The following is a 27,737-nucleotide window of genomic DNA, read 5'->3' as shown; positions in this document are numbered from 1 at the left end:
CGGCCCATGTTGGCTGGAACAGGTCCCAGAGAGAATGGTTCCCGGTGGATCACCTCTCTAACACGGCCCATGTCTGAGCCAACAACAGGTGTGTGGATCACCTCTCTAACACGGCCCATGTCTGCTGGAACAGGTCCCAGAGAGAAGGGTTCCCGGTGGATCACCTCTCGAACAGGTCCCAGAGAGAAGGGTTCCCAGTGGATCACCTCTCGAACAGGTCCCAGAGAGAAGGGTTCCCGGTGGATCACCTCTCTAACATGGCCCATGTCTCCTGGAACAGGTCCCAGAGAGAAGGGTTCTCAGTGGATCACCTCTCTAACACGGCCCATGTCTGCTGGAACAGGTCCCAGAGAGAAGGGTTCCCAGTGATGTGTGGATCACCTCTCTAACACGGCCCATGTCTGCTGGAACAGGTCCCAGAGAGAAGGGTTCTCAGTGGATCACCACTCTAACACGGCCCATGTCTGCTGGAACAGGTCCCAGAGAGAAGGGTTCCCGGTGGATCACCTCTCTAACATGGCCCATGTCTCCTGGAACAGGTCCCAGAGAGAAGGGTTCTCAGTGGATCACCTCTCTAACACGGCCCATGTCTGCTGGAACAGGTCCCAGAGAGAAGGGTTCCCAGTGATGTGTGGATCACCTCTCTAACACGGCCCATGTCTGCTGGAACAGGTCCCAGAGAGAAGGGTTCTCAGTGGATCACCACTCTAACACGGCCCATGTCTGCTGGAACAGGTCCCAGAGAGAAGGGTTCTCAGTGGATCACCACTCTAACACGGCCCATGTCTGCTGGAACAGGTCCCAGAGAGAAGGGTTCTCAGTGGATCACCTCTCTAACACGGCCCATGTCTGAGCCAACAACAGCATTTACCACAAATGCAGAAACATCACCTTTGGAAAAGCATCATTTCATTTAAACAAAAGACAAAACAGAAAGTTGTTTAATTCAAATGTATTTTTTATATATATTTCAGTCAAATCTACTTGAATACACTTTGAAACAAGAGTACAACAAAATATACTTCAAATGTTGAATATACAAACTAGTTCAGTCCGAACAGCTTTCTCCCTCTTCATACGGCTAAGGAAAGGTAGGGGGCGGAGCCAAGATGGCTGACGAGCAGTTACCCTAGAGACGGTTACCGTGGGGATGTAGATGTAGTAAGCCTATGGTCAAGGCCTACTAGAACCAACCAGGGTTGGGAGTCAATTCCATTTCTATTACAGTCAATGCTAATTTTTTAATAATTGAAGAGAATTGTAATTTCAGTCTACTTCCTGAATTGTAATGGTTTTGACCCCAAACCCTGTAACCAACCCACTGACCTGGGCTTCAGACTATAATAGAACAATGGTATTGTTTTATAACACTGTGCTTGGTACAAGGTATCCAAAAAGGTCAAGAAACCGTAACACAAAAAAAAAGCTAAATTATCTTATAAACAATGAATGACAAATAAAAGATCATTCTAAGGCTGTTTTGTTGTGAATTGAATTCCCCCTAAACTGTATAATAGTTATATACACACACAAGTCCCTTTGGCTCTTTTTATTTTCCCCTTGTAAGAGCTGATCCTAGAACAGCCCGCAGTCTTGTAAGAGCTGATCCTAGAACAGCCCGCAGTCTTGTAAGAGCTGATCCTAGAACAGCCCGCAGTCTTTCGTATGGTTTGTTTACGCACCGGGAATCTGCACAGTGAGTCGGCAAATCAAATGCTGGTCGTACACAGATACATTTCTATACAACCCCCCCCCCCCCCTCCATCTCGCTCCTTTCCAGTTCACATTTGTTTTGGTTTTTAATAATTAGCCTTTTGTTTAGTGTTCTCGTTTTGTCATTTTAAGGTTGAATTTGTCCGTTGTAGCTTAGTCAGTGTCTCATCTGCCAGAAACAGAACATGTAGTGATTTAAGCTTGACTTGGTCCCTTTTTCTGAAGGAGATTCTTCCCTGTTGAAAAGTCATTGCTGGGTTCCTATGTTGGCTCGGTAACCGACAGTATTGTACGACTCAAATGACACCCTATTGCCTACAGAAGTAGTGTACTGTATAGGGAATAGGGGGACCATTTGGGATGCACACTGGGTCTCCATAGAGATGAGGCTGTGGTAGGAAGGTAGACCCCCCCCCCCCCCATAGAGATGAGGCTGTGGTAGGAAGGTAGACCCCCCCCACCCCCATAGAGATGAGGCTGTGGTAGGAAGGTAGACCCCCCCCACCCCATAGAGATGAGGCTGTGGTAGGAAGGTAGACCCCCCCCCAGGGTAAATCAGAGCTGGTTGTGGGTCTTTATAGTCTCTCAGACTGTCATGTAGAAAAAGAGGAACAAACTACATGGGCAAAAACTGTACAAACAATGTTGAGGGGTGTGTGTGTGTGTGTGTGTGTGTGTGTGTGTGTGTGTGGGTCTGTGTGTGTGTGTGTGTGTGTGTGTGTGTGTGTCCGTACTTGTGACCTCAACACTCCGGATCTTCTGACTTGATCTCAGGGACCCTCCTCTGATTTAGACGACTACCGTGATGATCTCCGGTGCTTCCGGTAACGTGGTCTGGACGGGGAGGGCCTGTACCGTTTTAACGGTCAGCGTCTTGGCTTGCTGCTGCTGCTGCTGCTGTTCTCTCGTCGCCGTGCCAGATCTCTTGATGATGCCGCTGATGATATGGGATGCCGCCACCGGAGCGCTCTGATTGGCTGTCGTCGTCGTCACGGTGACCACTGCCGTCCCGGTCCCGCCACCTTGCGTCGTCGTGACGATATGATGTGTCTGTTGTTGTTGTTGATGATGCAGCGTTGTGGGAACGGCCAGCCTCATCACCTTGGTCACGGGGGATACAATTTGTAATTCCATAAATGAAGACAATGTTTGAATTTGTAACAATAATAAATACAAATTAATACACAAAGAAACACATTAAGTCTGTGCCCAAATGCAATACTTTTACACTTGTATTTCAGTATTGATGTTTCAAAGTATGTGTTTTCTAGCTTAAAATGGCCAATAAAAAAACTATTTTTAAAACAGACACCTGTGTCCCTGCAGCCATGGTAACATGAGGTGCCAGGGCTCGTACCCCCCAGGAGTTTGTCCCGCCCAGGAGAGAGATGCTGCCCGTCGGGGAACCCCCCAGGCCAGGCTTGGTCTGCTGCTGGTACTGGGCCAGCTGGTGGGCCGGGATGGTGATGATCTTAGCCAGTTGGACCGTGATCTTGTCTCCGTTCTCCGCTGTGGCTGGAACCATGGTGGGGATGGTCTGGATCACAACCTGGAGAGAAGAGAGATGGTTAGGAACAGGTCTACACATTCTAGATCTATACAGAGTGGGGATGGTCTGGATCACAATGAATGAATGAATCGTGGACTTGGCTAGTATGAGGTGTGTAGCTCAGCCGTCTAACTGTCCATTCTGTCTACACTACAGAGTAGAGTTATGAATCGTGGACCTGGTTAGTATGAGGTGTGTCTGTGTAGCTCAGCCGTCTAACTGTCCATTCTGTCTACACTACAGAGTAGAGTTATGAATCGTGGACCTGGTTAGTATGAGGTGTGTCTGTGTAGCTCAGCCGTCTAACTGTCCATTCTGTCTACACTACAGAGTAGAGTTATGAATCGTGGACTTGGTTAGTATGAGGTGTGTAGCTCAGCCGTCTAACTGTCCATTCTGTCTACACTACAGAGTAGAGTTATGAATCGTGGACCTGGTTGGTGTGTCTGTGTAGCTCAGCCGTCTAACTGTCCATTCTGTCTACACTACAGAGTAGAGTTATGAATCATGGACTTGGTTAGTATGAGGTGTGTAGCTCAGCCATCTAACTGTCCATTCTGTCTACACTACAGAGTAGAGTTATGAATCATGGACTTGGTTAGTATGAGGTGTGTCTGTGTAGCTCAGCCGTCTAACTGTCCATTCTGTCTACACTACAGAGTAGAGTTATGAATCATGGACCTGGTTAGTATGAGGTGTGTCTGTGTAGCTCAGCCATCTAACTGTCCATTCTGTCTACACTACAGAGTAGAGTTATGAATCATGGACCTGGTTAGTATGAGGTGTGTCTGTGTAGCTCAGCCATCTAACTGTCCATTCTGTCTACACTACAGAGTAGAGTTATGAATCGTGGACTTGGTTAGTATGAGGTGTGTAGCTCAGCCATCTAACTGTCCATTCTGTCTACACTACAGAGTAGAGTTATGAATCGTGGACCTGGTTAGTATGAGGTGTGTAGCTCAGCCATCTAACTGTCCATTCTGTCTACACTACAGAGTAGAGTTATGAATCGTGGACCTGGTTAGTATGAGGTGTGTCTGTGCAGCTCAGCCATCTAACTGTCCATTCTGTCTACACTACAGAGTAGAGTTATGAATCGTGGACCTGGTTAGTATGAGGTGTGTCTGTGTAGCTCAGCCGTCTAACTGTCCATTCTGTCTACACTACAGAGTAGAGTTATGAATCATGGACTTGGTTAGTATGAGGTGTGTCTGTGTAGCTCAGCCGTCTAACTGTCCATTCTGTCTACACTACAGAGTAGAGTTATGAATCATGGACTTGGTTAGTATGAGGTGTGTCTGTGTAGCTCAGCCGTCTAACTGTCCATTCTGTCTACACTACAGAGTAGAGTTATGAATCATGGACTTGGTTAGTATGAGGTGTGTAGCTCAGCCATCTAACTGTCCATTCTGTCTACACTACAGAGTAGAGTTATGAATCGTGGACCTGGTTAGTATGAGGTGTGTCTGTGTAGCTCAGCCGTCTAACTGTCCATTCTGTCTACACTACAGAGTAGAGTTATGAATCGTGGACCTGGTTAGTATGAGGTGTGTAGCTCAGCCATCTAACTGTCCATTCTGTCTACACTACAGAGTAGAGTTATGAATCGTGGACCTGGTTAGTATGAGGTGTGTCTGTGTAGCTCAGCCATCTAACTGTCCATTCTGTCTACACTACAGAGTAGAGTTATGAATCGTGGACCTGGTTAGTATGAGGTGTGTCTGTGTAGCTCAGCCGTCAAACTGTCCATTCTGTCTACACTACAGAGTAGAGTTATGAATCGTGGACCTGGTTAGTATGAGGTGTGTCTGTGTAGCTCAGCCGTCAAACTGTCCATTCTGTCTACACTACAGAGTAGAGTTATGAATCGTGGACCTGGTTAGTATGAGGTGTGTCTGTGTAGCTCAGCCGTCTAACTGTCCATTCTGTCTACACTACAGAGTAGAGTTATGAATCATGGACCTGGTTAGTATGAGGTGTGTCTGTGTAGCTCAGCCGTCTAACTGTCCATTCTGTCTACACTACAGAGTAGAGTTATGAATCGTGGACCTGGTTAGTATGAGGTGTGTCTGTGTAGCTCAGCCGTCAAACTGTCCATTCTGTCTACACTACAGAGTAGAGTTATGAATCGTGGACCTGGTTAGTATGAGGTGTGTCTGTGTAGCTCAGCCGTCAAACTGTCCATTCTGTCTACACTACAGAGTAGAGTTATGAATCGTGGACCTGGTTAGCCGTCTAACTGAGGTGTGTCTGTGTAGCTCAGCCGTCTAACTGTCCATTCTGTCTACACTACAGAGTAGAGTTATGAATCATGGACCTGGTTAGTATGAGGCGTGTCTGTGTAGCTCAGCCGTCTAACTGTCCATTCTGTCTACACTACAGAGTAGAGTTATGAATCGTGGACCTGGTTAGTATGAGGTGTGTCTGTGTAGCTCAGCCATCTAACTGTCCATTCTGTCTACACTACAGAGTAGAGTTATGAATCGTGGACTTGGTTAGTATGAGGTGTGTCTGTGTAGCTCAGCCGTCTAACTGTCCATTCTGTCTACACTACAGAGTAGAGTTATGAATCGTGGACCTGGTTAGTATGAGGTGTGTCTGTGTAGCTCAGCCGTCTAACTGTCCATTCTGTCTACACTACAGAGTAGAGTTATGAATCGTGGACTTGGTTAGTATGAGGTGTGTCTGTGTAGCTCAGCCGTCTAACTGTCCATTCTGTCTACACTACAGAGCAGAGTTATGAATCGTGGACTTGGTTAGTATGAGGTGTATAGCTCAGCCGTCTAACTGTCCATTCTGTCTACACTACAGAGTAGAGTTATGAATCGTGGACTTGGTTAGTATGAGGTGTGTCTGTGTAGCTCAGCCGTCTAACTGTCCATTCTGTCTACACTACAGAGTAGAGTTATGAATCGTGGACTTGGTTAGTATGAGGTGTGTCTGTGTAGCTCAGCCGTCTAACTGTCCATTCTGTCTACACTACAGAGTAGAGTTATGAATCGTGGACCTGGTTAGTATGAGGTGTGTAGCTCAGCCATCTAACTGTCCATTCTGTCTACACTACAGAGTAGAGTTATGAATCATGGACTTGGTTAGTATGAGGTGTATAGCTCAGCCATCTAACTGTCCATTCTGTCTACACTACAGAGTAGAGTTATGAATCGTGGACCTGGTTAGTATGAGGTGTGTCTGTGTAGCTCAGCCATCTAACTGTCCATTCTGTCTACACTACAGAGTAGAGTTATGAATCGTGGACTTGGTTAGTATGAGGTGTGTCTGTGTAGCTCAGCCGTCTAACTGTCCATTCTGTCTACACTACAGAGTAGAGTTATGAATCGTGGACCTGGTTAGTATGAGGTGTGTCTGTGTAGCTCAGCCATCTAACTGTCCATTCTGTCTACACTACAGAGTAGAGTTATGAATCGTGGACCTGGTTAGTATGAGGTGTGTCTGTGTAGCTCAGCCGTCTAACTGTCCATTCTGTCTACACTACAGAGTAGAGTTATGAATCGTGGACTTGGTTAGTATGAGGTGTGTCTGTGTAGCTCAGCCGTCTAACTGTCCATTCTGTCTACACTACAGAGCAGAGTTATGAATCGTGGACTTGGTTAGTATGAGGTGTATAGCTCAGCCGTCTAACTGTCCATTCTGTCTACACTACAGAGTAGAGTTATGAATCGTGGACTTGGTTAGTATGAGGTGTGTCTGTGTAGCTCAGCCGTCTAACTGTCCATTCTGTCTACACTACAGAGTAGAGTTATGAATCGTGGACTTGGTTAGTATGAGGTGTGTCTGTGTAGCTCAGCCGTCTAACTGTCCATTCTGTCTACACTACAGAGTAGAGTTATGAATCGTGGACCTGGTTAGTATGAGGTGTGTAGCTCAGCCATCTAACTGTCCATTCTGTCTACACTACAGAGTAGAGTTATGAATCGTGGACTTGGTTAGTATGAGGTGTGTCTGTGTAGCTCAGCCGTCTAACTGTCCATTCTGTCTACACTACAGAGTAGAGTTATGAATCGTGGACCTGGTTAGTATGAGGTGTGTAGCTCAGCCATCTAACTGTCCATTCTGTCTACACTACAGAGTAGAGTTATGAATCATGGACTTGGTTAGTATGAGGTGTATAGCTCAGCCATCTAACTGTCCATTCTGTCTACACTACAGAGTAGAGTTATGAATCATGGACCTGGTTAGTATGAGGTGTGTCTGTGTAGCTCAGCCATCTAACTGTCCATTCTGTCTACACTACAGAGTAGAGTTATGAATCGTGGACCTGGTTAGTATGAGGTGTGTCTGTGTAGCTCAGCCGTCTAACTGTCCATTCTGTCTACACTACAGAGTAGAGTTATGAATCGTGGACCTGGTTAGTATGAGGTGTGTCTGTGTAGCTCAGCCATCTAACTGTCCATTCTGTCTACACTACAGAGTAGAGTTATGAATCATGGACTTGGTTAGTATGAGGCGTATAGCTCAGCCGTCTAACTGTCCATTCTGTCTACACTACAGAGTAGAGTTATGAATCGTGGACCTGGTTAGTATGAGGTGTGTCTGTGTAGCTCAGCCATCTAACTGTCCATTCTGTCTACACTACAGAGTAGAGTTATGAATCGTGGACCTGGTTAGTATGAGGTGTGTCTGTGTAGCTCAGCCATCTAACTGTCCATTCTGTCTACACTACAGAGTAGAGTTATGAATCATGGACCTGGTTAGTATGAGGTGTGTCTGTGTAGCTCAGCCGTCTAACTGTCCATTCTGTCTACACTACAGAGTAGAGTTATGAATCGTGGACTTGGTTAGTATGAGGTGTGTCTGTGTAGCTCAGCCGTCTAACTGTCCATTCTGTCTACACTACAGAGTAGAGTTATGAATCGTGGACTTGGTTAGTATGAGGTGTGTCTGTGTAGCTCAGCCGTCTAACTGTCCATTCTGTCTACACTACAGAGTAGAGTTATGAATCGTGGACCTGGTTAGTATGAGGTGTGTCTGTGTAGCTCAGCCATCTAACTGTCCATTCTGTCTACACTACAGAGTAGAGTTATGAATCGTGGACCTGGTTAGTATGAGGTGTGTCTGTGTAGCTCAGCCGTCTAACTGTCCATTCTGTCTACACTACAGAGTAGAGTTATGAATCGTGGACCTGGTTAGTATGAGGTGTATAGCTCAGCCGTCTAACTGTCCATTCTGTCTACACTACAGAGTAGAGTTATGAATCGTGGACCTGGTTAGTATGAGGTGTGTCTGTGTAGCTCAGCCATCTAACTGTCCATTCTGTCTACACTACAGAGTAGAGTTATGAATCAAGGACCTGGTTAGTATGAGGTGTGTCTGTGTAGCTCAGCCGTCTAACTGTCCATTCTGTCTACACTATAGAGTAGAGTTATGAATCGTGGACCTGGTTAGTATGAGGTATGTCTGTGTAGCTCATCCGTCTAACTGTCCATTCTGTCTACACTACAGAGTAGAGTTATGAATCGTGGACCTGGTTAGTATGAGGTGTGTCTGTGTAGCTCAGCCACCTAACTGTCCATTCTGTCTACACTACAGAGTAGAGTTATGAATCATGGACTTGGTTAGTATGAGGTGTGTCTGTGTAGCTCAGCCATCTAACTGTCCATTCTGTCTACACTACAGAGTAGAGTTATGAATCGTGGACCTGGTTAGTATGAGGTGTGTCTGTGTAGCTCAGCCACCTAACTGTCCATTCTGTCTACACTACAGAGTAGAGTTATGAATCATGGACTTGGTTAGTATGAGGTGTGTCTGTGTAGCTCAGCCATCTAACTGTCCATTCTGTCTACACTACAGAGTAGAGTTATGAATCGTGGACCTGGTTAGTATGAGGTGTGTCTGTGTAGCTCAGCCATCTAACTGTCCATTCTGTCTACACTACAGAGTAGAGTTATGAATCATGGACCTGGTTAGTATGAGGTGTGTCTGTGTAGCTCAGCCGTCTAACTGTCCATTCTGTCTACACTACAGAGTAGAGTTATGAATCGTGGACCTGGTTAGTATGAGGTGTGTCTGTGTAGCTCAGCCGTCAAACTGTCCATTCTGTCTACACTACAGAGTAGAGTTATGAATCGTGGACTTGGTTAGTATGAGGTGTGTCTGTGTAGCTCAGCCGTCTAACTGTCCATTCTGTCTACACTACAGAGTAGAGTTATGAATCGTGGACCTGGTTAGTATGAGGTGTGTCTGTGTAGCTCAGCCATCTAACTGTCCATTCTGTCTACACTACAGAGTAGAGTTATGAATCGTGGACCTGGTTAGTATGAGGTGTGTCTGTGTAGCTCAGCCGTCTAACTGTCCATTCTGTCTACACTACAGAGTAGAGTTATGAATCGTGGACCTGGTTAGTATGAGGTGTATAGCTCAGCCGTCTAACTGTCCATTCTGTCTACACTACAGAGTAGAGTTATGAATCGTGGACCTGGTTAGTATGAGGTGTGTCTGTGTAGCTCAGCCATCTAACTGTCCATTCTGTCTACACTACAGAGTAGAGTTATGAATCAAGGACCTGGTTAGTATGAGGTGTGTCTGTGTAGCTCAGCCGTCTAACTGTCCATTCTGTCTACACTATAGAGTAGAGTTATGAATCGTGGACCTGGTTAGTATGAGGTATGTCTGTGTAGCTCATCCGTCTAACTGTCCATTCTGTCTACACTACAGAGTAGAGTTATGAATCGTGGACCTGGTTAGTATGAGGTGTGTCTGTGTAGCTCAGCCACCTAACTGTCCATTCTGTCTACACTACAGAGTAGAGTTATGAATCATGGACTTGGTTAGTATGAGGTGTGTCTGTGTAGCTCAGCCATCTAACTGTCCATTCTGTCTACACTACAGAGTAGAGTTATGAATCGTGGACCTGGTTAGTATGAGGTGTGTCTGTGTAGCTCAGCCACCTAACTGTCCATTCTGTCTACACTACAGAGTAGAGTTATGAATCATGGACTTGGTTAGTATGAGGTGTGTCTGTGTAGCTCAGCCATCTAACTGTCCATTCTGTCTACACTACAGAGTAGAGTTATGAATCGTGGACCTGGTTAGTATGAGGTGTGTCTGTGTAGCTCAGCCATCTAACTGTCCATTCTGTCTACACTACAGAGTAGAGTTATGAATCATGGACCTGGTTAGTATGAGGTGTGTCTGTGTAGCTCAGCCGTCTAACTGTCCATTCTGTCTACACTACAGAGTAGAGTTATGAATCGTGGACCTGGTTAGTATGAGGTGTGTCTGTGTAGCTCAGCCGTCAAACTGTCCATTCTGTCTACACTACAGAGTAGAGTTATGAATCGTGGACCTGGTTAGTATGAGGTGTGTCTGTGTAGCTCAGCCGTCAAACTGTCCATTCTGTCTACACTACAGAGTAGAGTTATGAATCGTGGACCTGGTTAGTATGAGGTGTGTCTGTGTAGCTCAGCCATCTAACTGTCCATTCTGTCTACACTACAGAGTAGAGTTATGAATCATGGACCTGGTTAGTATGAGGTGTGTAGCTCAGCCATCTAACTGTCCATTCTGTCTACACTACAGAGTAGAGTTATGAATCGTGGACTTGGTTAGTATGAGGTGTGTCTGTGTAGCTCAGCCATCTAACTGTCCATTCTGTCTACACTACAGAGTAGAGTTATGAATCGTGGACCTGGTTAGTATGAGGTGTGTCTGTGTAGCTCAGCCATCTAACTGTCCATTCTGTCTACACTACAGAGTAGAGTTATGAATCATGGACCTGGTTAGTATGAGGTGTGTCTGTGTAGCTCAGCCGTCTAACTGTCCATTCTGTCTACACTACAGAGTAGAGTTATGAATCATGGACTTGGTTAGTATGAGGTGTGTAGCTCAGCCATCTAACTGTCCATTCTGTCTACACTACAGAGTAGAGTTATGAATCATGGACTTGGTTAGTATGAGGTGTGTAGCTCAGCCGTCTAACTGTCCATTCTGTCTACACTACAGAGTAGAGTTATGAATCGTGGACCTGGTTAGTATGAGGTGTGTCTGTGTAGCTCAGCCGTCTAACTGTCCATTCTGTCTACACTACAGAGTAGAGTTATGAATCGTGGACCTGGTTAGTATGAGGTGTGTCTGTGTAGCTCAGCCATCTAACTGTCCATTCTGTCTACACTACAGAGTAGAGTTATGAATCATGGACCTGGTTAGTATGAGGTGTGTCTGTGTAGCTCAGCCATCAAACTGTCCATTCTGTCTACACTACAGAGTAGAGTTATGAATCGTGGACCTGGTTAGTATGAGGTGTGTCTGTGTAGCTCAGCCGTCTAACTGTCCATTCTGTCTACACTACAGAGTAGAGTTATGAATCATGGACCTGGTTAGTATGAGGTGTGTCTGTGTAGCTCAGCCATCTAACTGTCCATTCTGTCTACACTACAGAGTAGAGTTATGAATCATGGACCTGGTTAGTATGAGGTGTGTCTGTGTAGCTCAGCCATCTAACTGTCCATTCTGTCTACACTACAGAGTAGAGTTATGAATCGTGGACCTGGTTAGTATGAGGTGTGTCTGTGTAGCTCAGCCATCTAACTGTCCATTCTGTCTACACTACAGAGTAGAGTTATGAATCGTGGACCTGGTTAGTATGAGGTGTGTCTGTGTAGCTCAGCCATCTAACTGTCCATTCTGTCTACACTACAGAGTAGAGTTATGAATCGTGGACCTGGTTAGTATGAGGTGTGTCTGTGTAGCTCAGCCATCTAACTGTCCATTCTGTCTACACTACAGAGTAGAGTTATGAATCGTGGACCTGGTTAGTATGAGGTGTGTCTGTGTAGCTCAGCCATCTAACTGTCCATTCTGTCTACACTACAGAGCAGAGTTATGAATCGTGGACCTGGTTAGTATGAGGTGTGTCTGTGTAGCTCAGCCATCTAACTGTCCATTCTGTCTACACTACAGAGTAGAGTTATGAATCATGGACCTGGTTAGTATGAGGTGTGTCTGTGTAGCTCAGCCATCTAACTGTCCATTCTGTCTACACTACAGAGTAGAGTTATGAATCATGGACCTGGTTAGTATGAGGTGTGTCTGTGTAGCTCAGCCGTCTAACTGTCCATTCTGTCTACACTACAGAGTAGAGTTATGAATCATGGACCTGGTTAGTATGAGGTGTGTCTGTGTAGCTCAGCCGTCTAACTGTCCATTCTGTCTACACTACAGAGTAGAGTTATGAATCGTGGACCTGGTTAGTATGAGGTGTGTCTGTGTAGCTCAGCCATCTAACTGTCCATTCTGTCTACACTACAGAGTAGAGTTATGAATCGTGGACCTGGTTAGTATGAGGTGTGTCTGTGTAGCTCAGCCATCTAACTGTCCATTCTGTCTACACTACAGAGTAGAGTTATGAATCGTGGACCTGGTTAGTATGAGGTGTGTCTGTGTAGCTCAGCCATCTAACTGTCCATTCTGTCTACACTACAGAGTAGAGTTATGAATCGTGGACCTGGTTAGTATGAGGTGTGTCTGTGTAGCTCAGCCATCTAACTGTCCATTCTGTCTACACTACAGAGCAGCTAGCTGACACACCAACTAGCGTGGTTACCCACCTTCGGTTGGGAGTTCGCGTTGCCCGTTGCCGTGCCGATGGGAGAGGCGTTGGCCAATTGGTACGTCGTTTGGCCTCCCGACGTCCCTGGCGCCTGTTGCACGGCAACCGTTGAGATCTTCTGGCCCAGTGACGTTGTCATGACTACAGGCACTTGCATGGCAACCCGTACAGTCCTGGAGACGGAAACGATAACAAAATGGAGTCCGTGACAAAGTTTTGTAAATACAAACTTACTAGATATCGCTAGATAGATTAACTATTTTACATTCAGCATAAAACCTCCAAAGTGAATTGTATGTTTCAGGGTCAGTATCAGGGTGTGTCTCTAACCTGGGTCCTGAGGCAGTGGGGATGATGGCCGTGTGAGAATGCTGCGTCTGGGTACCGTCTGGCGCCGTGGAAATGGTCACTATCCTCGGAACCCCCACCGCTGCCCCGCCCCCTGTCATCACCGCCTTGTTGCCCTTAGCAACCGGAGGTTGGACTACGGTTCTAGTCCCACCCCTCAGGATGGTGGGCGTCGTGGCGAGCTCGGCCACATTCAGTATCGTCTCCGACGAGGGCAGGACTCTCTCGTGGTAAGACTTCTCTGAGCCAATAAGATCGCCCGATCTGGAGTCGGCCTTGTCGTCCTCGATAACAACGATGTTCTTGGGCATCTCCTTGAACTGGTAGACCAGCCGCTGACCTTCGACCTTGGCCAGTATACCACGTTGGTAGTAGTACCTGGTAGAGAGGGAGGAGAGGGAGGGAGAGAGGAGAGTGAGAGGGAAGACGGAGGGAAGGAAATAGAGGAGGGAGGGGATAGGGAGAGAGAGGGAAGACGGAGGGAGGGGAATAGAGGAGGGAGGGGAATAGAGGAGGGAGGGGATAGGGAGAGATGAGGGAGAGAGAGAGAGAGAGGGAAGACGGAGGGAGGGGAATAGAGGAGGGAGGGGAATAGAGGAGGGAGGGGATAGGGAGAGATGAGGGAGAGAGAGAGAGAGAGGGAAGACGGAGGGAGGGAAATAGAGGAGGGAGGGGAATAGAGGGAGGGGATAGGGAGAGAGGAGGGAGAGAGAGGGGGAAGACGGATCGAGGGAAATAGAGGAGGGAGGGGATAGGGAGAGAGAGGGAAGACGGAGGGAGGGAAATAGAGGAGGGAGGGGATAGGGAGAGAGGAGGGGGAGAGAGAGAGGGAAGACGGAGGGGAGGGGATAATGTTCCTCAGAGGAACTCATCCAAACCAACAACCTACACACCTAACTCAGCTTAAAGCCTCTTCCACAGTCAATGCCATTTCAAGTACTAGACGGTTGTAGGGTAAACCCTCACCTCAGAGCCCGTCCCATGGTCTCATAGTTCATGTCAGGTTTGTTCTTGTGTTTGCCCCACAGCTTGGACACGGCCTTGGAGTCCACCAGCTTGAAGATGCCCTTCTCCCTCTGAGTCCACTTGATGTACCTGGGACACGTGTTCTTGTCCTGGAGCAAGTCCAACAGGAACTCCCACAGGTACGTGGTGCTGCCTGGGGGACCAGAGACAGGCGGGTCGGTCGAACAGAGAGACAGGCGGGTCGGTCGAACAGAGAGACAGGCGGGTCGGTCGAACAGAGAGACAGGCGGGTCGGTCGAACAGAGAGACAGGCGGGTCGGTCGAACAGAGAGACAGGCGGGTCGGTCGAACAGAGAGACAGGCGGGTCGGTCGAACAGAGAGACAGGCGGGTCGGTCGAACAGAGAGACAGGCGGGTCGGTCGAACAGAGAGACAGGCGGGTCGGTCGAACAGAGAGACAGACGGGTCGGTCAACAGAGAGACAGACGGGTCGGTCGACAGAGAACATACTTATCCTTCCTCTACATTTACAGGCTTAAACAACAGGTTAAACTTCACAAAGAATATGGTTGATGAACACTTGGTTGTGGGAAAATTAAGTCCAAGCCCCTAATCAACACATGAAATCCTAGGGGTTTATGGATGTGTCCTTTCTGTATGTTTGGTGTGTCCCACCTTTTCCTTCTCTGGCTTTCTTCTTGATGCTGAGGTCCGGCGATCCGTTGGACACAGCAGGCGGGTGGGTCTTTGGCTTCCTCCCCGCTACACAGACAAACAGACCAATAAAGTTATTCAAAATCAATCAAATCAATTGACATGAGTCGAAGACATGAACATTTCACATTGCGTGCAATCTCCCAATATGCCAATAGATGGCGATCTTTCTGTCTACAAGACACAGCCAGTCTGACAAGTCAGTCCTATATAACATCAACATCCTGTCTACAAGATACAGCCAGTCCTATTTACCATCAACATCCTGTCTACAAGATACAGCCAGTCTGACAAGTCAGTCCTATATAACATCAACATCCTGTCTACAAGATACAGCCAGTCCTATTTACCATCAACATCCTGTCTACAAGATACAGCCAGTCTGACAAGTCAGTCCTATATAACATCAACATCCTGTCTACAAGATACAGCCAGTCCTATTTACCATCAACATCCTGTCTACAAGATACAGTCAGTCTGACAAGTCAGTCCTATTTAACATCCTGTCTACAAGATACAGCCAGTCCTATATAACATCAACATCCTGTCTACAAGATACAGCCAGTCCTATATAACAACATCCTGTCTACAAGATACAGCCAGTCCTATATAACATCAACATCCTGTCTACAAGATACAACCAGTCCTATATAACATCAACATCCTGTCTACAAGATACAACCAGTCCTATATAACATCAACATCCTGTCTACAAGATACAGCCAGTCTGACAAGTCAGTCCTATATAACATCAACATCCTGTCTACAAGATACAGCCAGTCCTATATAACATCAACATCCTGTCTACAAGGTACAGTCAGTCTGACAAGTCAGTCCTATTTAACATCATCATCTTTATAGTACCTTTATCATTAAAACCATTTAGGCTCTTGAGCATTACTTTGATGTCTTAATCAACAGCCAGTATCTCCAATCAACAGCCAGTATCTCCAATCAACAGCCAGTATCTCCAATCAACAGCCAGTATCTTCAATCAACAGATACTATCTTCAATCAACAGATACTATCTTCAATCAACAGATACTATCTTCAATCAACAGATACTATCTTCAATCAACAGATAGTATCTTTGGGTAGTATTATGGAAAGTTTCTTTATTTCTCAGTGGATAGACAGTATTCTATTCTGTCTTAGAGTCATCTTAACCTTTCTGACAGGCTGGTGGTCTGGTTCCTCTAGGAAGGTGACCTCCGTGTCCTCATCACTAACCTTTGACAGGCTGGTGGTCTGGTTCCTCTAGGAGAGTGACCTCCGTTTCCTCATCACTAACCTTTGACAGGCTGGTGGTCTGGTTCCTCTAGGAGGGTGACCTCCGTGTCCTCATCACTAACCCTTGACAGGTTGGTGGTCAGGTTCCTCTAGGAAGGTGACCTCTGTGTCCTCATCACTAACCTTCCTGACAGGTTGGTGGTCAGGTTCCTCTATGAGGGTGACCTCCGTGTCCTCATCACTAACCTTCCTGACAGGTTGGTGGTCTGGTTCCTCTATGAGGGTGACCTCCGTGTCCTCATCACCAACCTTTCTTCTTTCTGACAGGCTGGTGGTCAGGCTCTGGTTCCTCTAGGAGGGTGACCTCCTTGTCCTCATCACTAACCTTTCTTCTTTCTGACAGGCTGGTGGTCTGGTTCCTCTAGGAGGGTGACCTCCGTGTCCTCATCACTAACCTTTCTTCTTCCTGACAGGCTGGTGGTCAGGCTCTGACTCGTCTGGTTCCTCTATGAGGGTGACCTCCGTGTCCTCATCACTAATCTTTCTTCTTCCTGACAGGTTGGTGGTCAGGCTCTGACTCGTCTGGTTCCTCTATGAGGGTGACCTCCGTGTCCTCATCACTAACCTTTCTGACAGGTTGGTGGTCAGGTTCCTCTAGGAGGGTGACCTCCGTGTCCTCATCACTAACCTTTCTTCTTCCTGACAGGTTGGTGGTCAGGCTCTGACTCGTCTGGTTCCTCTAGGAGGGTGACCTCCGTGTCCTCATCACTAACCTTTCTGACAGGTTGGTGATCAGGCTCTGGTTCCTCTAGGAGGGGGACCTCCGTGTCCTCATCACTAACCTTTCTGACAGGTTGGTGGTCAGGTTCCTCTAGGAGGGTGACCTCCGTGTCCTCATCACTAACCTTTCTTCTTCCTGACAGGTTGGTGGTCAGGCTCTGACTCGTCTGGTTCCTCTAGGAGGGTGACCGTGTCCTCATCACTAACCTTTCTTCTTCCTGACAGGTTGGTGGTCAGGCTCTGACTCGTCTGGTTCCTCTATGAGGGTGACCTCCATGTCCTCGTCCATACAGTCTTCCGTAGACACCTCCACCACCGTCTCGGTCATCACGTCTGGACGCATCGCCGCGTGGATGAAGTCTGGGGTGGCCCCACACCCTGCCGGGATGAACACATCTAGTGGGACAAGAGGGAAAACGTTTAGGAGAGAGAAACAGTGTGTGTGTTCTGGTGGATGTGACGTTGTGTGAACACCAACATTCGTACGAAATCATCTGAGATCTACGACATCAATAATGTCTCTCTGTTCTTGTCTCTCAGCTGCTTATGGATGGACTATGTCATGGTAAATACCTGGGCTGCTGCTTATGGATGGACTATGTCATGGTGAAAACCTGGGCTGCTGCTTATGGATGGACTATGTCATGGTGAATACCTGGGCTGCTGCTTATGGATGGACTATGTCATGGTGAATACCTGGGCTGCTGCTTATAGATGGAATATGTCATGGTGAATACCTGGGCTGCTGCTTATGGATGGACTATGTCATGGTGAATACCTGGGCTGCTGCTTATGGATGGAATATGTCATGGTGAATACCTGGGCTGCTGCTTATAGATGGAATATGTCATGGTGAATACCTGGGCTGCGGTCTCCTCTCAGGCTGGTAACAGAGTCCATGTGCAGCAGAGCCTCGGCAGCCTCGATGGTCTTATCAGAACAGTAGATACTGGTGCCAGACTGTTGGTAATGGACGGACGCCTCCACTGAAACACAGAAAACACACGTTAGTGAAGGTGAAAAGCACCGTTGCAGGTCTGTACAGCCGCCGTAGACATTTCATCACTTGCACAGTACAGAGGGGTTCTGATGCATCCTACTGGAAATAAAAGGTGTGTTTGGTTACCTCAGACTTACCACGGTTTGTTTTTATTGTGAAAACACCGTCGGCGTTCCACCATTAACGGTTTACTACCAAACTAAAAGGCTGAGACACCTCAAATGGCTTGTTTACTACACCTCACACAGGACTTCTAAAGTCTGTCAAAGCTGACATCGTCTCTCTGGCGCCCCCTAGCAACCATTCAGTCTGCAGTTACTATGGCCTAACTGATGTAGGATCAGCTGCAAATAAAAGTATTTCTTTACCACTATGACCTACAGTGTCAGACTGACCTTAAAACAGATGTTACAGAGCCTCAAGTAACTAATTAACCATAACTAACCACAACTAACCATCTATAACTAACTAACCATCTATAACTAACTAACCATCTATAACTAACCATATAATAAGTATTGGTTAGAGTCATGGTTTCCTACTTTCCTTTGGGCCCTGAGGTTTTTTCCTTATAAAATGACCCAATCTGTTTTCCTCATTACGGGCTGTCTACAACAAGGGGTCTAGAGGGTTTCCTTGTGCTCATCTGGTCATGGTAAATCATTTGGGCCAGGAATTGTTTCACAAACTAAAGGAGACAAGGAAAAATTATGCAATTTATTAGTATGGGGTATGCAGTCCTTCTGAGGAACTAGGAGACAGACTAAGCCCAGGGATTCAATTTACAGTACACTACTTTTGACCAGAGCGCTCTGGGCCCTGGTCAAAAGTAGTGCACTACATAGTGGATAGGGTGCCATTTGGGACCAAACCCAGGGCACCTGTTGTTGTCCCTCTCTGGGAAGCACGTATCTGGTCACCATCACCCCTGCCCATGTTTGGCTACGAGGCAGGCACAGGGTAGGGGAGAGGGGTTATATTTAGGAAGAGTGCCTGCCCCCCCCCCCCCCCCCCCCCCCCAATCCCTCTCATTCAGACCCTGACACACACACTACCCGTCGTCCCAAGCGCAAACAAACTGTAGCCCCCCCCACACACACACACATAAACAAGCAGAACTACTATAGGCACCTGATAGGCCGAGCTGCCGTTGAAACCAGGCAGGACTACCTAAATAAACCCACCATAGACCATAACATACACTGGGCACTGGATACTTTGACACCGATACATAGGCTAGAAATAAACACAGACATTTGACATACATACTAAGATGCATTTATCTGTAAGCATATTATACATACGGGTTTAACTGTCAAAGTGTTAACACTTAAAAAATATTTTAAAAAGTACACTTTTAACTGTAAAAGTGAAATAAAATGTTATGCATTTTCATATTTCTAGGGATTCGTTCAACAGTGAGTGTTTGGTTAATAAGCGAGGTTGGTTATCCGAATATTTGGTTGGGTACGGACTCGGGTTGAAATAGTACTGCTGCACTACCTTATTCAGTCATTGTATTTAAGAAAATTAATTAACATCTGTAAAAAAGCAATTGAGGCTAAAAGTCATCAAATTTCAAAAGTACAAAATGCGTGTGAATAAATATGATTTTCATCATTACTTCTCGACAAGAAAGAAAGAAAGAGCTGGTACTATTTGACCGAGCCAATAATAGCAAGTCCGACACAAAGTAGTGCAGTCCCCTATGACTTCCGTGTTTACACTCGCGTAGCCTTTCCCTCCAGTTCTCTTCGAAGACGGTGAAGACGGTCTCCATGCCCACGTCACTCACTCCCCGCCCCGGACACCATTGGATAAGTCAGTCATCTACGCCCACCCGTCTAGCAGCGCTCATTGGCTGGTGGGAGGATTTCGAACGCCTCACGAGCGCCGTTGGTCAAATGGACCTGTCAATCAAGCCAACAACCCGCCTAGATGCATAACAATGCTTCCGCCATCGAAATTATCCAAAAATATTTTTAAATGTATCGTTAAATCAAGGAAGAAAATATAACACTCTAGCCAATTCAAAAAATAATAACCTTTTGTAAGGCGAACTGAACTTAAACGAGACACGATTTGCACTTAAAAATCGCTAGCGAGTAAACGCAAAAGCCAGCATTGAGTGCACCGTTAGCAGCCACACGGGATAAACCACTGGGCCCACACTTAGATAACGGTCCGAATCTGACTCAGAAAAACGGTACATGGCTGAAAATGGATGGGGGGGGGGGGGGGGGGGGGGGAGTCACAAAATGACTAGAATACAGCTTTCAACTAAATGTTTACACTCACTTCCGTGTCATTCAATGTTTGAACAAACTGGCTGTATGTGTTATTCAACAAGGAAAAATATTTCGATAGACTATATTTCAATACAGGAATAAAATCACAACATAACTAATTCAATATAGGTAGATCATATAAACAGATTGTGTATTTAAAGCCACGATAAACGCGGAATAAACATAAATCCACATGCCCTTCCGACTCAGACAGCGTGGCAAAGACGTAGGAAAGACAACACATCTACAACACTTCCTGGTTTCAGCGGGGCTCCCTCTCTGCCAGAATAACCAGTTGTTATGATACACATGGACGAATAAACTATAAATCACGATATGCACGCGCTGCTACGTGCAGATTGCGGTCTAATCCTCCAGTGCTCAAATCCAAACGGTAATTTTAAACATTTTAAGAACGACTGAAGAAAAGCGGACATCGCCATGCAGGTTACTAAGCAAGGTGATCACTTCCTGCTTTGCCCTCCATTATTTCACGAAACTACTTAACGGATATGGGGGCGCAGCGGTCGCAAAAATAAACACATAACGTGTCAACAAACGGTCGCCGGTAGAACGAGTTCTAAATAAATTATGTTACCTGCTCTGATGAGCAGATCGAGTTGGTTAGCGGGCCCCTCATGAAGTGAAGTCGCCATGTTCTTCCCGTGTTGCAGATTCGTATTGACTTCACACTGAAATGCAAAGGCAGCCAAAAGCTCAGATCACTCCGCCGCCAGAGGAAATCTCAAATTCATCCAGACCGCTTCACAACCCTCACACCGCGGCAGACGGGTGCCCTTCCGCGCTAAACACAGGAAATCCTCCGCTCTCTCTTGAGCTCTTGCCAAAGATGGTGGATACATTTAGATGTCCCACTCAGGCCGTTAACCATGTTTTAAAGTTCCTGTCTGCTTAAGGGGTGGCTCTCCCATAGGCACCAATAAATTAGCAGCTGGGTCTGATTCGCTTAGTCCATTCACTGTTTATGAAGGAGGAAAAAAAAGGAGCGAGTGAGATGTCTCGCTTTCTTTTCCATCTCTGCTCTTGCGTCGATCGAACGTCAACCAAAGCAGGAAAAAAGGACAATTCCCCCATAATAGGCCCGTGCATTCAACATTTAAAAAAAGCATAACAGAGCATTTTAAGACACCATTAATATAATGTATGTATTGCATTCCTAACAATTAACATTCAACGCAAGGAATAAAGATTTTAAGAGCATATAAACGTGTCTTCATTTGCATTATGGCAAAACGACCTTAGTCTAAAGTAGGAATGATGTACGCCTGATTTAAAAAAAATCTCTTACTAAAGTAACTAAAAATGAAACAGTCTGCTGAGGTACCGAGTGCAGAAATGTTTAGATCGATGCCAGAGCATGTAGGTACTTAGTTCATCATCCACTTTAATGGGTTAGTTTTCTGACTGGAGTCTCACACCAAGTCTACGCCCCAGACAGCACTCAGCGACTCGCACAACAAGTCATCGTGTCAGCAACCAATGACGGAATTTTAAAAAGGGAAGAAAAACAAGGAGTTAAAAAATAAGAATAAGTTTAGGATGGTACAGTAGAGGTTGGCTACTTTAGAAACGCTGAGGGAAGGAGAACACACCGTTGTCTGTCTGCTTACTTGGCTGGACCACACTCCTTCCCAAAGAGAACACACCGTTGTCTGTCTGCTTACTTGGCTGGACCACACTCCTTCCCAAAGAGAACACACCGTTGTCTGTCTGCTTACTTGGCTGGACCACACTCCTTCCCAAAGAGAACACACCGTTGTCTGTCTGCTTACTTGGCTGGACCACACTCCTTCCCAAAGAGAAAACTTCAAAAATAATGAAATAAATACCGAACTTTTTACATCTTAAATGCTTTTGGTTTGTTGTGTTTTCCCTCCAAAGTGTCCAACTAACTACAGGCTATAAACTGTTTGCCTAAATCAACCAATCAAATACAGGCTTTAAACTGTTTGCCTAAATCAACCAATCAAATACAGGCTTTAAACTGTTTGCCTAAATCAACCAATCAAATACAGGCTTTAAACTGTTTGCCTAAATCAACCAATCAAATACAGGCTTTAAACTGTTTGCCTAAATCAACCAATCAAATACAGGCTTTAAACTGTTTGCCTAAATCAACCAATCAAATACAGGCTTTAAACTGTTTGCCTAAATCAACCAATCAAATACAGGCTTTAAACTGTTTGCCTAAATCAACCAATCAAATACAGGCTTTAAACTGTTTGCCTAAATCAACCAATCAAATACAGGCTTTAAACTGTTTGCCTAAAATCAACCAATCAAATGTATTTATAAAGCCCTTATTACATAAGCTGATGTCTCAAAGTGCTGTACAGAAACCCAGCCTAAAACCCCAAACAGCAAGCAATGCAGGTGTAGAAGCACGGTGGCTAGGAAAAACTCCCTAGAAAGGCCAGAACCTAGGAAGAAACCTAGAGAGGAACCAGGCTATGTGGGGTGGCCAGTCCTCTTCTGGCTGTGCCGGGTGGAGATTATAACAGAACATGGCCAAGATGTTCAAAATGTTCATAGATGACCAGCATGGTCAAATAATAATAATCACAGTGGAATCACAACTGCAATCAGCGCATGTTTACAACTTCCAAACAGTACACTTGTGGACTTTTTAATGTACTACAGTGGACGGCCACAAGAGGGCGATGCCTACTGGCAGACAGGCCTTACATATCCGCTTGCTGAGTTTCCTAGCAACCACACCAAAGCTGTGAGTTACTGTAGTACTGTGGATGAAGGCTCCCCAAATGAAAATAACATCTGTAAACTGGTGTGGGGTGTGTATGTCAAGTGAATGTAAAAATCAAAGTGTAATACTTCACCATCCCCCTCTTAACACTTAGCTTTATTATCAACAACTAGTGCCAAAGCTGAAAGCTGTCCCACTTCTACTCTTATTTTACTGTGTGTGTATTCAGGTTGTATGTACAAAGGTACATGTATGTATGTATGTATGTATGTATGTAGGTAGGTAGGTAGGTAAATAGGTAGGTAGGTATGTGTGTATGCATGTATGCATGTATGTATGTATGTATGTATGTAGGTAGGTATGTAGGTAGGTATGTAGGTAGGTATGTATGTATGTGTGTATGCATGTATGCGTGTATGTGTGTATGTATGTATGTATGTATGTAGGTATGTGTGTATGTATGTAGGTAGGTAGGTAGGTAGGTAGGTAGGTAGGTAGGTAGGTAGGTAGGTATGTATGTGTGTATGCATGTATGCGTGTATGTATGTGTGTATGTATGTATGTATGTATGTATGTATGTCAAAAGTTTGGACACCTACTCATTCAAGGGGTTTCTCTTTATTTTTTTCATCGTATAATAATAGTGAAGACATAAACTATGAAATAACACATATCAAAGTCATGCAATAACTGAAAAAGTGTCAAATCAAAATATATGAGATTGTTCAAAGTAGCCACCCTTTGCCTTGATGACAGCTGTGCACACTCTGTTTAACACTTGTTTGGTTACTGCATGATTCCATATGTGTTATTACATAGTTGTGACGTCTTCACTATTATTCTACAATGTAGATGATAGTACAAATAAAGAAACACGAGCAGGTGTGTCCAAACGTTTGACTGGTACTGAATGTATATACCACTAGTGTATTCAGGTTGGGTAGGAAGATGGTAGATGGTATATGATATATGTAGAGCTAGGCCTGTGTGTACATCCCCACCCCGGTCTCTCACCTGTCTCCACCACCTCAGTCTCCACCTCCTGTTCTTCCCCCACGTCCTGTATCAGGTAGGTCCCGTCTTCGTAGACCAGAACCTGGGCAGAGAAATACTGCTCCAGCCCCCTGCCTGGGACCTCCTCCACGATCACTGCTGGGTTCTCCTCTTCATCCAGGTCCTCGTCTGTCTCTTCTTCCATCACGTCTCCCTCCACCTCTACCTCCACCTCCACCTCAGCTTCACCGTCTCCCTCCTCACACTCTCCCTCCTGGAGAACAGGGGTGAGGGAGTAGGACAGAGAGGAACAGAGATGGAGAGAGGGACGAGGATAGAAAAACAGAAGGGGAGAAGGGGAGCTTGGTTAAGAAGACAGAACCTCCCAAACAGAGCACTTTCTCTACTGTTATACAGTCCTTAAAGTATAGGAGGCGTGTAAAGGAAGCCAGTGTAGGTAAAATTATGTACCGCAGCCCTGATCACGTCCTTTGATAAAAGCAAGGAAACAAGGAAAGGAAGCCAGTGAGTGTGAATATTGGAGCGCAGCACCTATCTAGTCCTGTCTTTAAGGAAAGGAGACGTGTAAAGGAAGCCAGCCTAAGTCCTAGGTGATTTCACTGCTCATAATTCAACATTACATTTGAGTCATTAAGCAGATGCTCTTATCCAGAGAGACTTACAGTTAGTGAATTCATCTTCAGATAGCTAGGTGGGACAACCACATCTCAGTCACAGTTAGTGAATTCATCTTCAGATAGCTAGGTGGGACAACAACATCTCAGTCATAGTGAATTCATCTTCAGATAGCTAGGTGAAACAACCACCTCTCAGTCATAGTTAGTGAATTCATCTTCAGATAGCTAGGTGGGACAACCACATCTCAGTCACAGTTAGTGAATTCATCTTCAGATAGCTAGGTGGGACAACCACATCTCAGTCATAGTTAGTGAATTCATCTTCAGATAGCTAGGTGGGACAACCACATCTCAGTCACAGTTAGTGAATTCATCATCAGATAGCTAGGTGGGACAACCACATCTCAGTCATAGTTAGTGAATTCATCTTCAGATAGCTAGGTGAAACAACCACATCTCAGTCATAGTTAGTGAATTCATCTTCAGATAGCTAGGTGGGACAACCACATCTCAGTCATAGTTAGTGAATTCATCTTCAGATAGCTAGGTGGGACAACCACATCTCAGTCATAGTTAGTGAATTCATCTTCAGATAGCTAGGTGGGACAACCACATCTCAGTCATAGTTAGTGAATTCATCTTCAGATAGCTAGGTGGGACAACCACATCTCAGTCATAGTTAGTGAATTCATCTTCAGATAGCTAGGTGGGACAACCACATCTCAGTCATAGTGAATGTATCTTCAGATAGCTAGGTGGGACAACCACATCTCAGTCATAGTTAGTGAATTCATCATCAGATAGCTAGGTGGGACAACCACATCTCAGTCACAGTTAGTGAATTCATCTTCAGATAGCTAGGTGGGACAACCACATCTCAGTCACAGTTAGTGAATTCATCTTCAGATAGCTAGGTGGGACAACCACATCTCAGTCATAGTTAGTGAATTCATCATCAGATAGCTAGGTGGGACAACCACATCTCAGTCACAGTTAGTGAATTCATCTTCAGATAGCTAGGTGGGACAACCACATCTCAGTCATAGTTAGTGAATTCATCTTCAGATAGCTAGGTGAAACAACCACATCTCAGCCATAGTCAGTGAATTCATCTTCAGATAGCTAGGTGAAACAACCACATCTCAGTCAGTGAATTCATCTTCAGATAGCTAGGTGAAACAACCACATCTCAGCCATAGTCAGTGAATTCATCATCAGATAGCTAGGTGGGACAACCACATCTCCGTCATAGTTAGTGAATTCATCTTCAGATAGCTAGGTGGGACAACCACATCTCCGTCATAGTTAGTGAATTCATCTTCAGATAGCTAGGTGGGACAACCACATCTCAGTCATAGTTAGTGAATTCATCTTCAGATAGCTAGGTGGGACAACCACATCTCAGTCATAGTCGGTACATTTTTCCTCATTAAAGTAGTTATCAGCAAAGTCAAGTGCGAGTGTTAGTTCAGTAAAGGTGTTTGTTACTCAGTCCAACCCTCTCACCACTCACCTGATGAGGGCCCTCCACGGCGGTCATATACTCCACCACCGCCCCTCCACTGTCAACGAGCACCACCGAGGTCATGACACATGCCCCTCCAGGCTAGATCCAGCCCCGGCCTACTCACTGCTGCCTCCTGGCCCCACCTCGCTCTGCTGCCCCACGCTGGTGGCCTCTGGTACTGCAGCCAGGCCACAGCACAGACCACTGAGGAAGAGACAGAAGAAAAGTTATTTAAACTTTATAAAGCCAGTCGTTGAGAGCCTAAGGACAGGCCTACATGATGGTAAGAGAGCCCTGGACAGGCCTACATGATGGTAAGACAGCCCTGGACAGGCCTACATGATGGTAAGAGAGCCCCGGACAGGCCTACATGATGGTAAGACAGCCCTGGACAGGCCTACATGATGGTAAGAGAGCCCCGGACAGGCCTACATGATGGTAAGACAGCCCTGGACAGGCCTACATGATGGTAAGAGAGCCCCGGACAGGCCTACATGATGGTAAGAGAGCCCGGACAGGCCTACATAGAGAAACATCCAGCTGCTGCTCTCTTCCCTTCTGAGCCACTAGAGAAACATCCAGCTGCTGCTCTTTTCCCTTCTGAGCCACTGAGTCAGTACCAGGCTTCATACCTCTAAGGGCCTGTTCCCTCTCCCTTATTCATATGGCTAAGGGCACAAGGCCCTCATTTCCTGCTCAAAGGAAGAATGATTGAGAGGAGGAAATACAGACTGGACACACACACATTCCACTTGCCCTCCTACACACACACACTACACATTTTCTTTAATTATTTAACCTTTATTTAACCTTTATTTAACCTTTATTTAACTCGGCAAGTCAGTTAAGAACACATTCTTATTTTCAATGACGGCCTAGGAACAGTGACTGCCTTGTTCAGGGGCAGAACGACAGATTTGTACCTTGTCAGCTCGGGGATTCGAACTTGCAACATTTAGGTTACGAGCCCAACGCTCTAACCACTAGGCTACCCTGCCGCCCCATTTCACACACACTTTTCACTTTCTCTCCCACACACAGCAGCAGAGCTGTAGGAGGCAGATCATTGACAAAACTTAACGACTGTTCCCTCCTCCGATTGACACAGGACAGGTCAATACCAAAACAGTGACTGTTCCCTCCTCTGATACAGGACAGGTCAATACCAAAACATAATGACTTCCCTCTGATACAGGACAGGTCGATACCAAAACATAATGACTGTTCCCTCCTCTGATACAGGACAGGTCAATACCAAAACATAATGACTGTTCGCTCCTCTGATACAGGACAGGTCAATACCAAAACAGTGACTGTTCCCTCCTCTGATACAGGACAGGTCAATACCAAAACAGTGACTGTTCCCTCCTCTGATACAGGACAGGTCAATACCAAAACATAATGACTGTTCCCTCCTCTGATACAGGACAGGTCAATACCAAAACATAATGACTGTTCCCTCCTGATACAGGACAGGTCAATACCAAAACATAACGACTATTCCCTCTGATACAGGACAGGTCGATACCAAAACATAATGACTGTTCCCTCCTCTGATACAGGACAGGTCAATACCAAAACATAACGACTGTTCCCTCTGATACAGGACAGGTCAATACCAAAACATAACGACTGTTCCCTCCTCCGATTGACACAGGACAGGTCAATACCAAAACATAATGACTGTTCCCTCTGATACAGGACAGGTCAATACCAAAACA

General features: G+C 45.8%; 1 protein-coding gene across 4 annotated transcripts; it reads right to left on the bottom strand.

The window, feature by feature from the left end:
* Positions 1-940: 940 nt before the first annotated feature.
* On the bottom strand, positions 941-24,131 carry LOC139419136 (ETS-related transcription factor Elf-2-like). 4 transcript variants are annotated; one of them, XM_071169092.1, is made up of 9 exons: positions 23,893-24,131; positions 17,726-17,851; positions 17,073-17,261; positions 14,817-14,903; positions 14,142-14,334; positions 13,158-13,553; positions 12,826-13,000; positions 3,026-3,262; positions 941-2,814 (listed from the first exon to the last, which is right to left on the bottom strand). In XM_071169092.1, the coding sequence occupies exons 1-9, from the start codon at positions 24,074-24,076 to the stop codon at positions 2,503-2,505; spliced, it is 1,899 nt and encodes a 632-aa protein (XP_071025193.1). In that variant the 5' UTR covers positions 24,077-24,131; the 3' UTR covers positions 941-2,502. The 4 variants fall into 4 exon arrangements, with proteins under 4 accessions (XP_071025193.1, XP_071025194.1, XP_071025196.1 ...); XM_071169093.1 differs by having other exon boundaries at positions 3,071-3,262; XM_071169095.1 differs by lacking the exon at positions 23,893-24,131 and adding an exon at positions 20,752-20,844.
* Between the last annotated feature and the right edge of the window lie 3,606 nt (positions 24,132-27,737).

Source organism: Oncorhynchus clarkii, chromosome 10 (genome assembly GCF_045791955.1).
Source record: "Oncorhynchus clarkii lewisi isolate Uvic-CL-2024 chromosome 10, UVic_Ocla_1.0, whole genome shotgun sequence".
Taxonomy (NCBI): Eukaryota; Metazoa; Chordata; class Actinopteri; order Salmoniformes; family Salmonidae; genus Oncorhynchus; species Oncorhynchus clarkii.
Note: the sequence above shows the minus strand (reverse complement) of the source record. Positions and strands in the feature narration are given on the sequence as shown.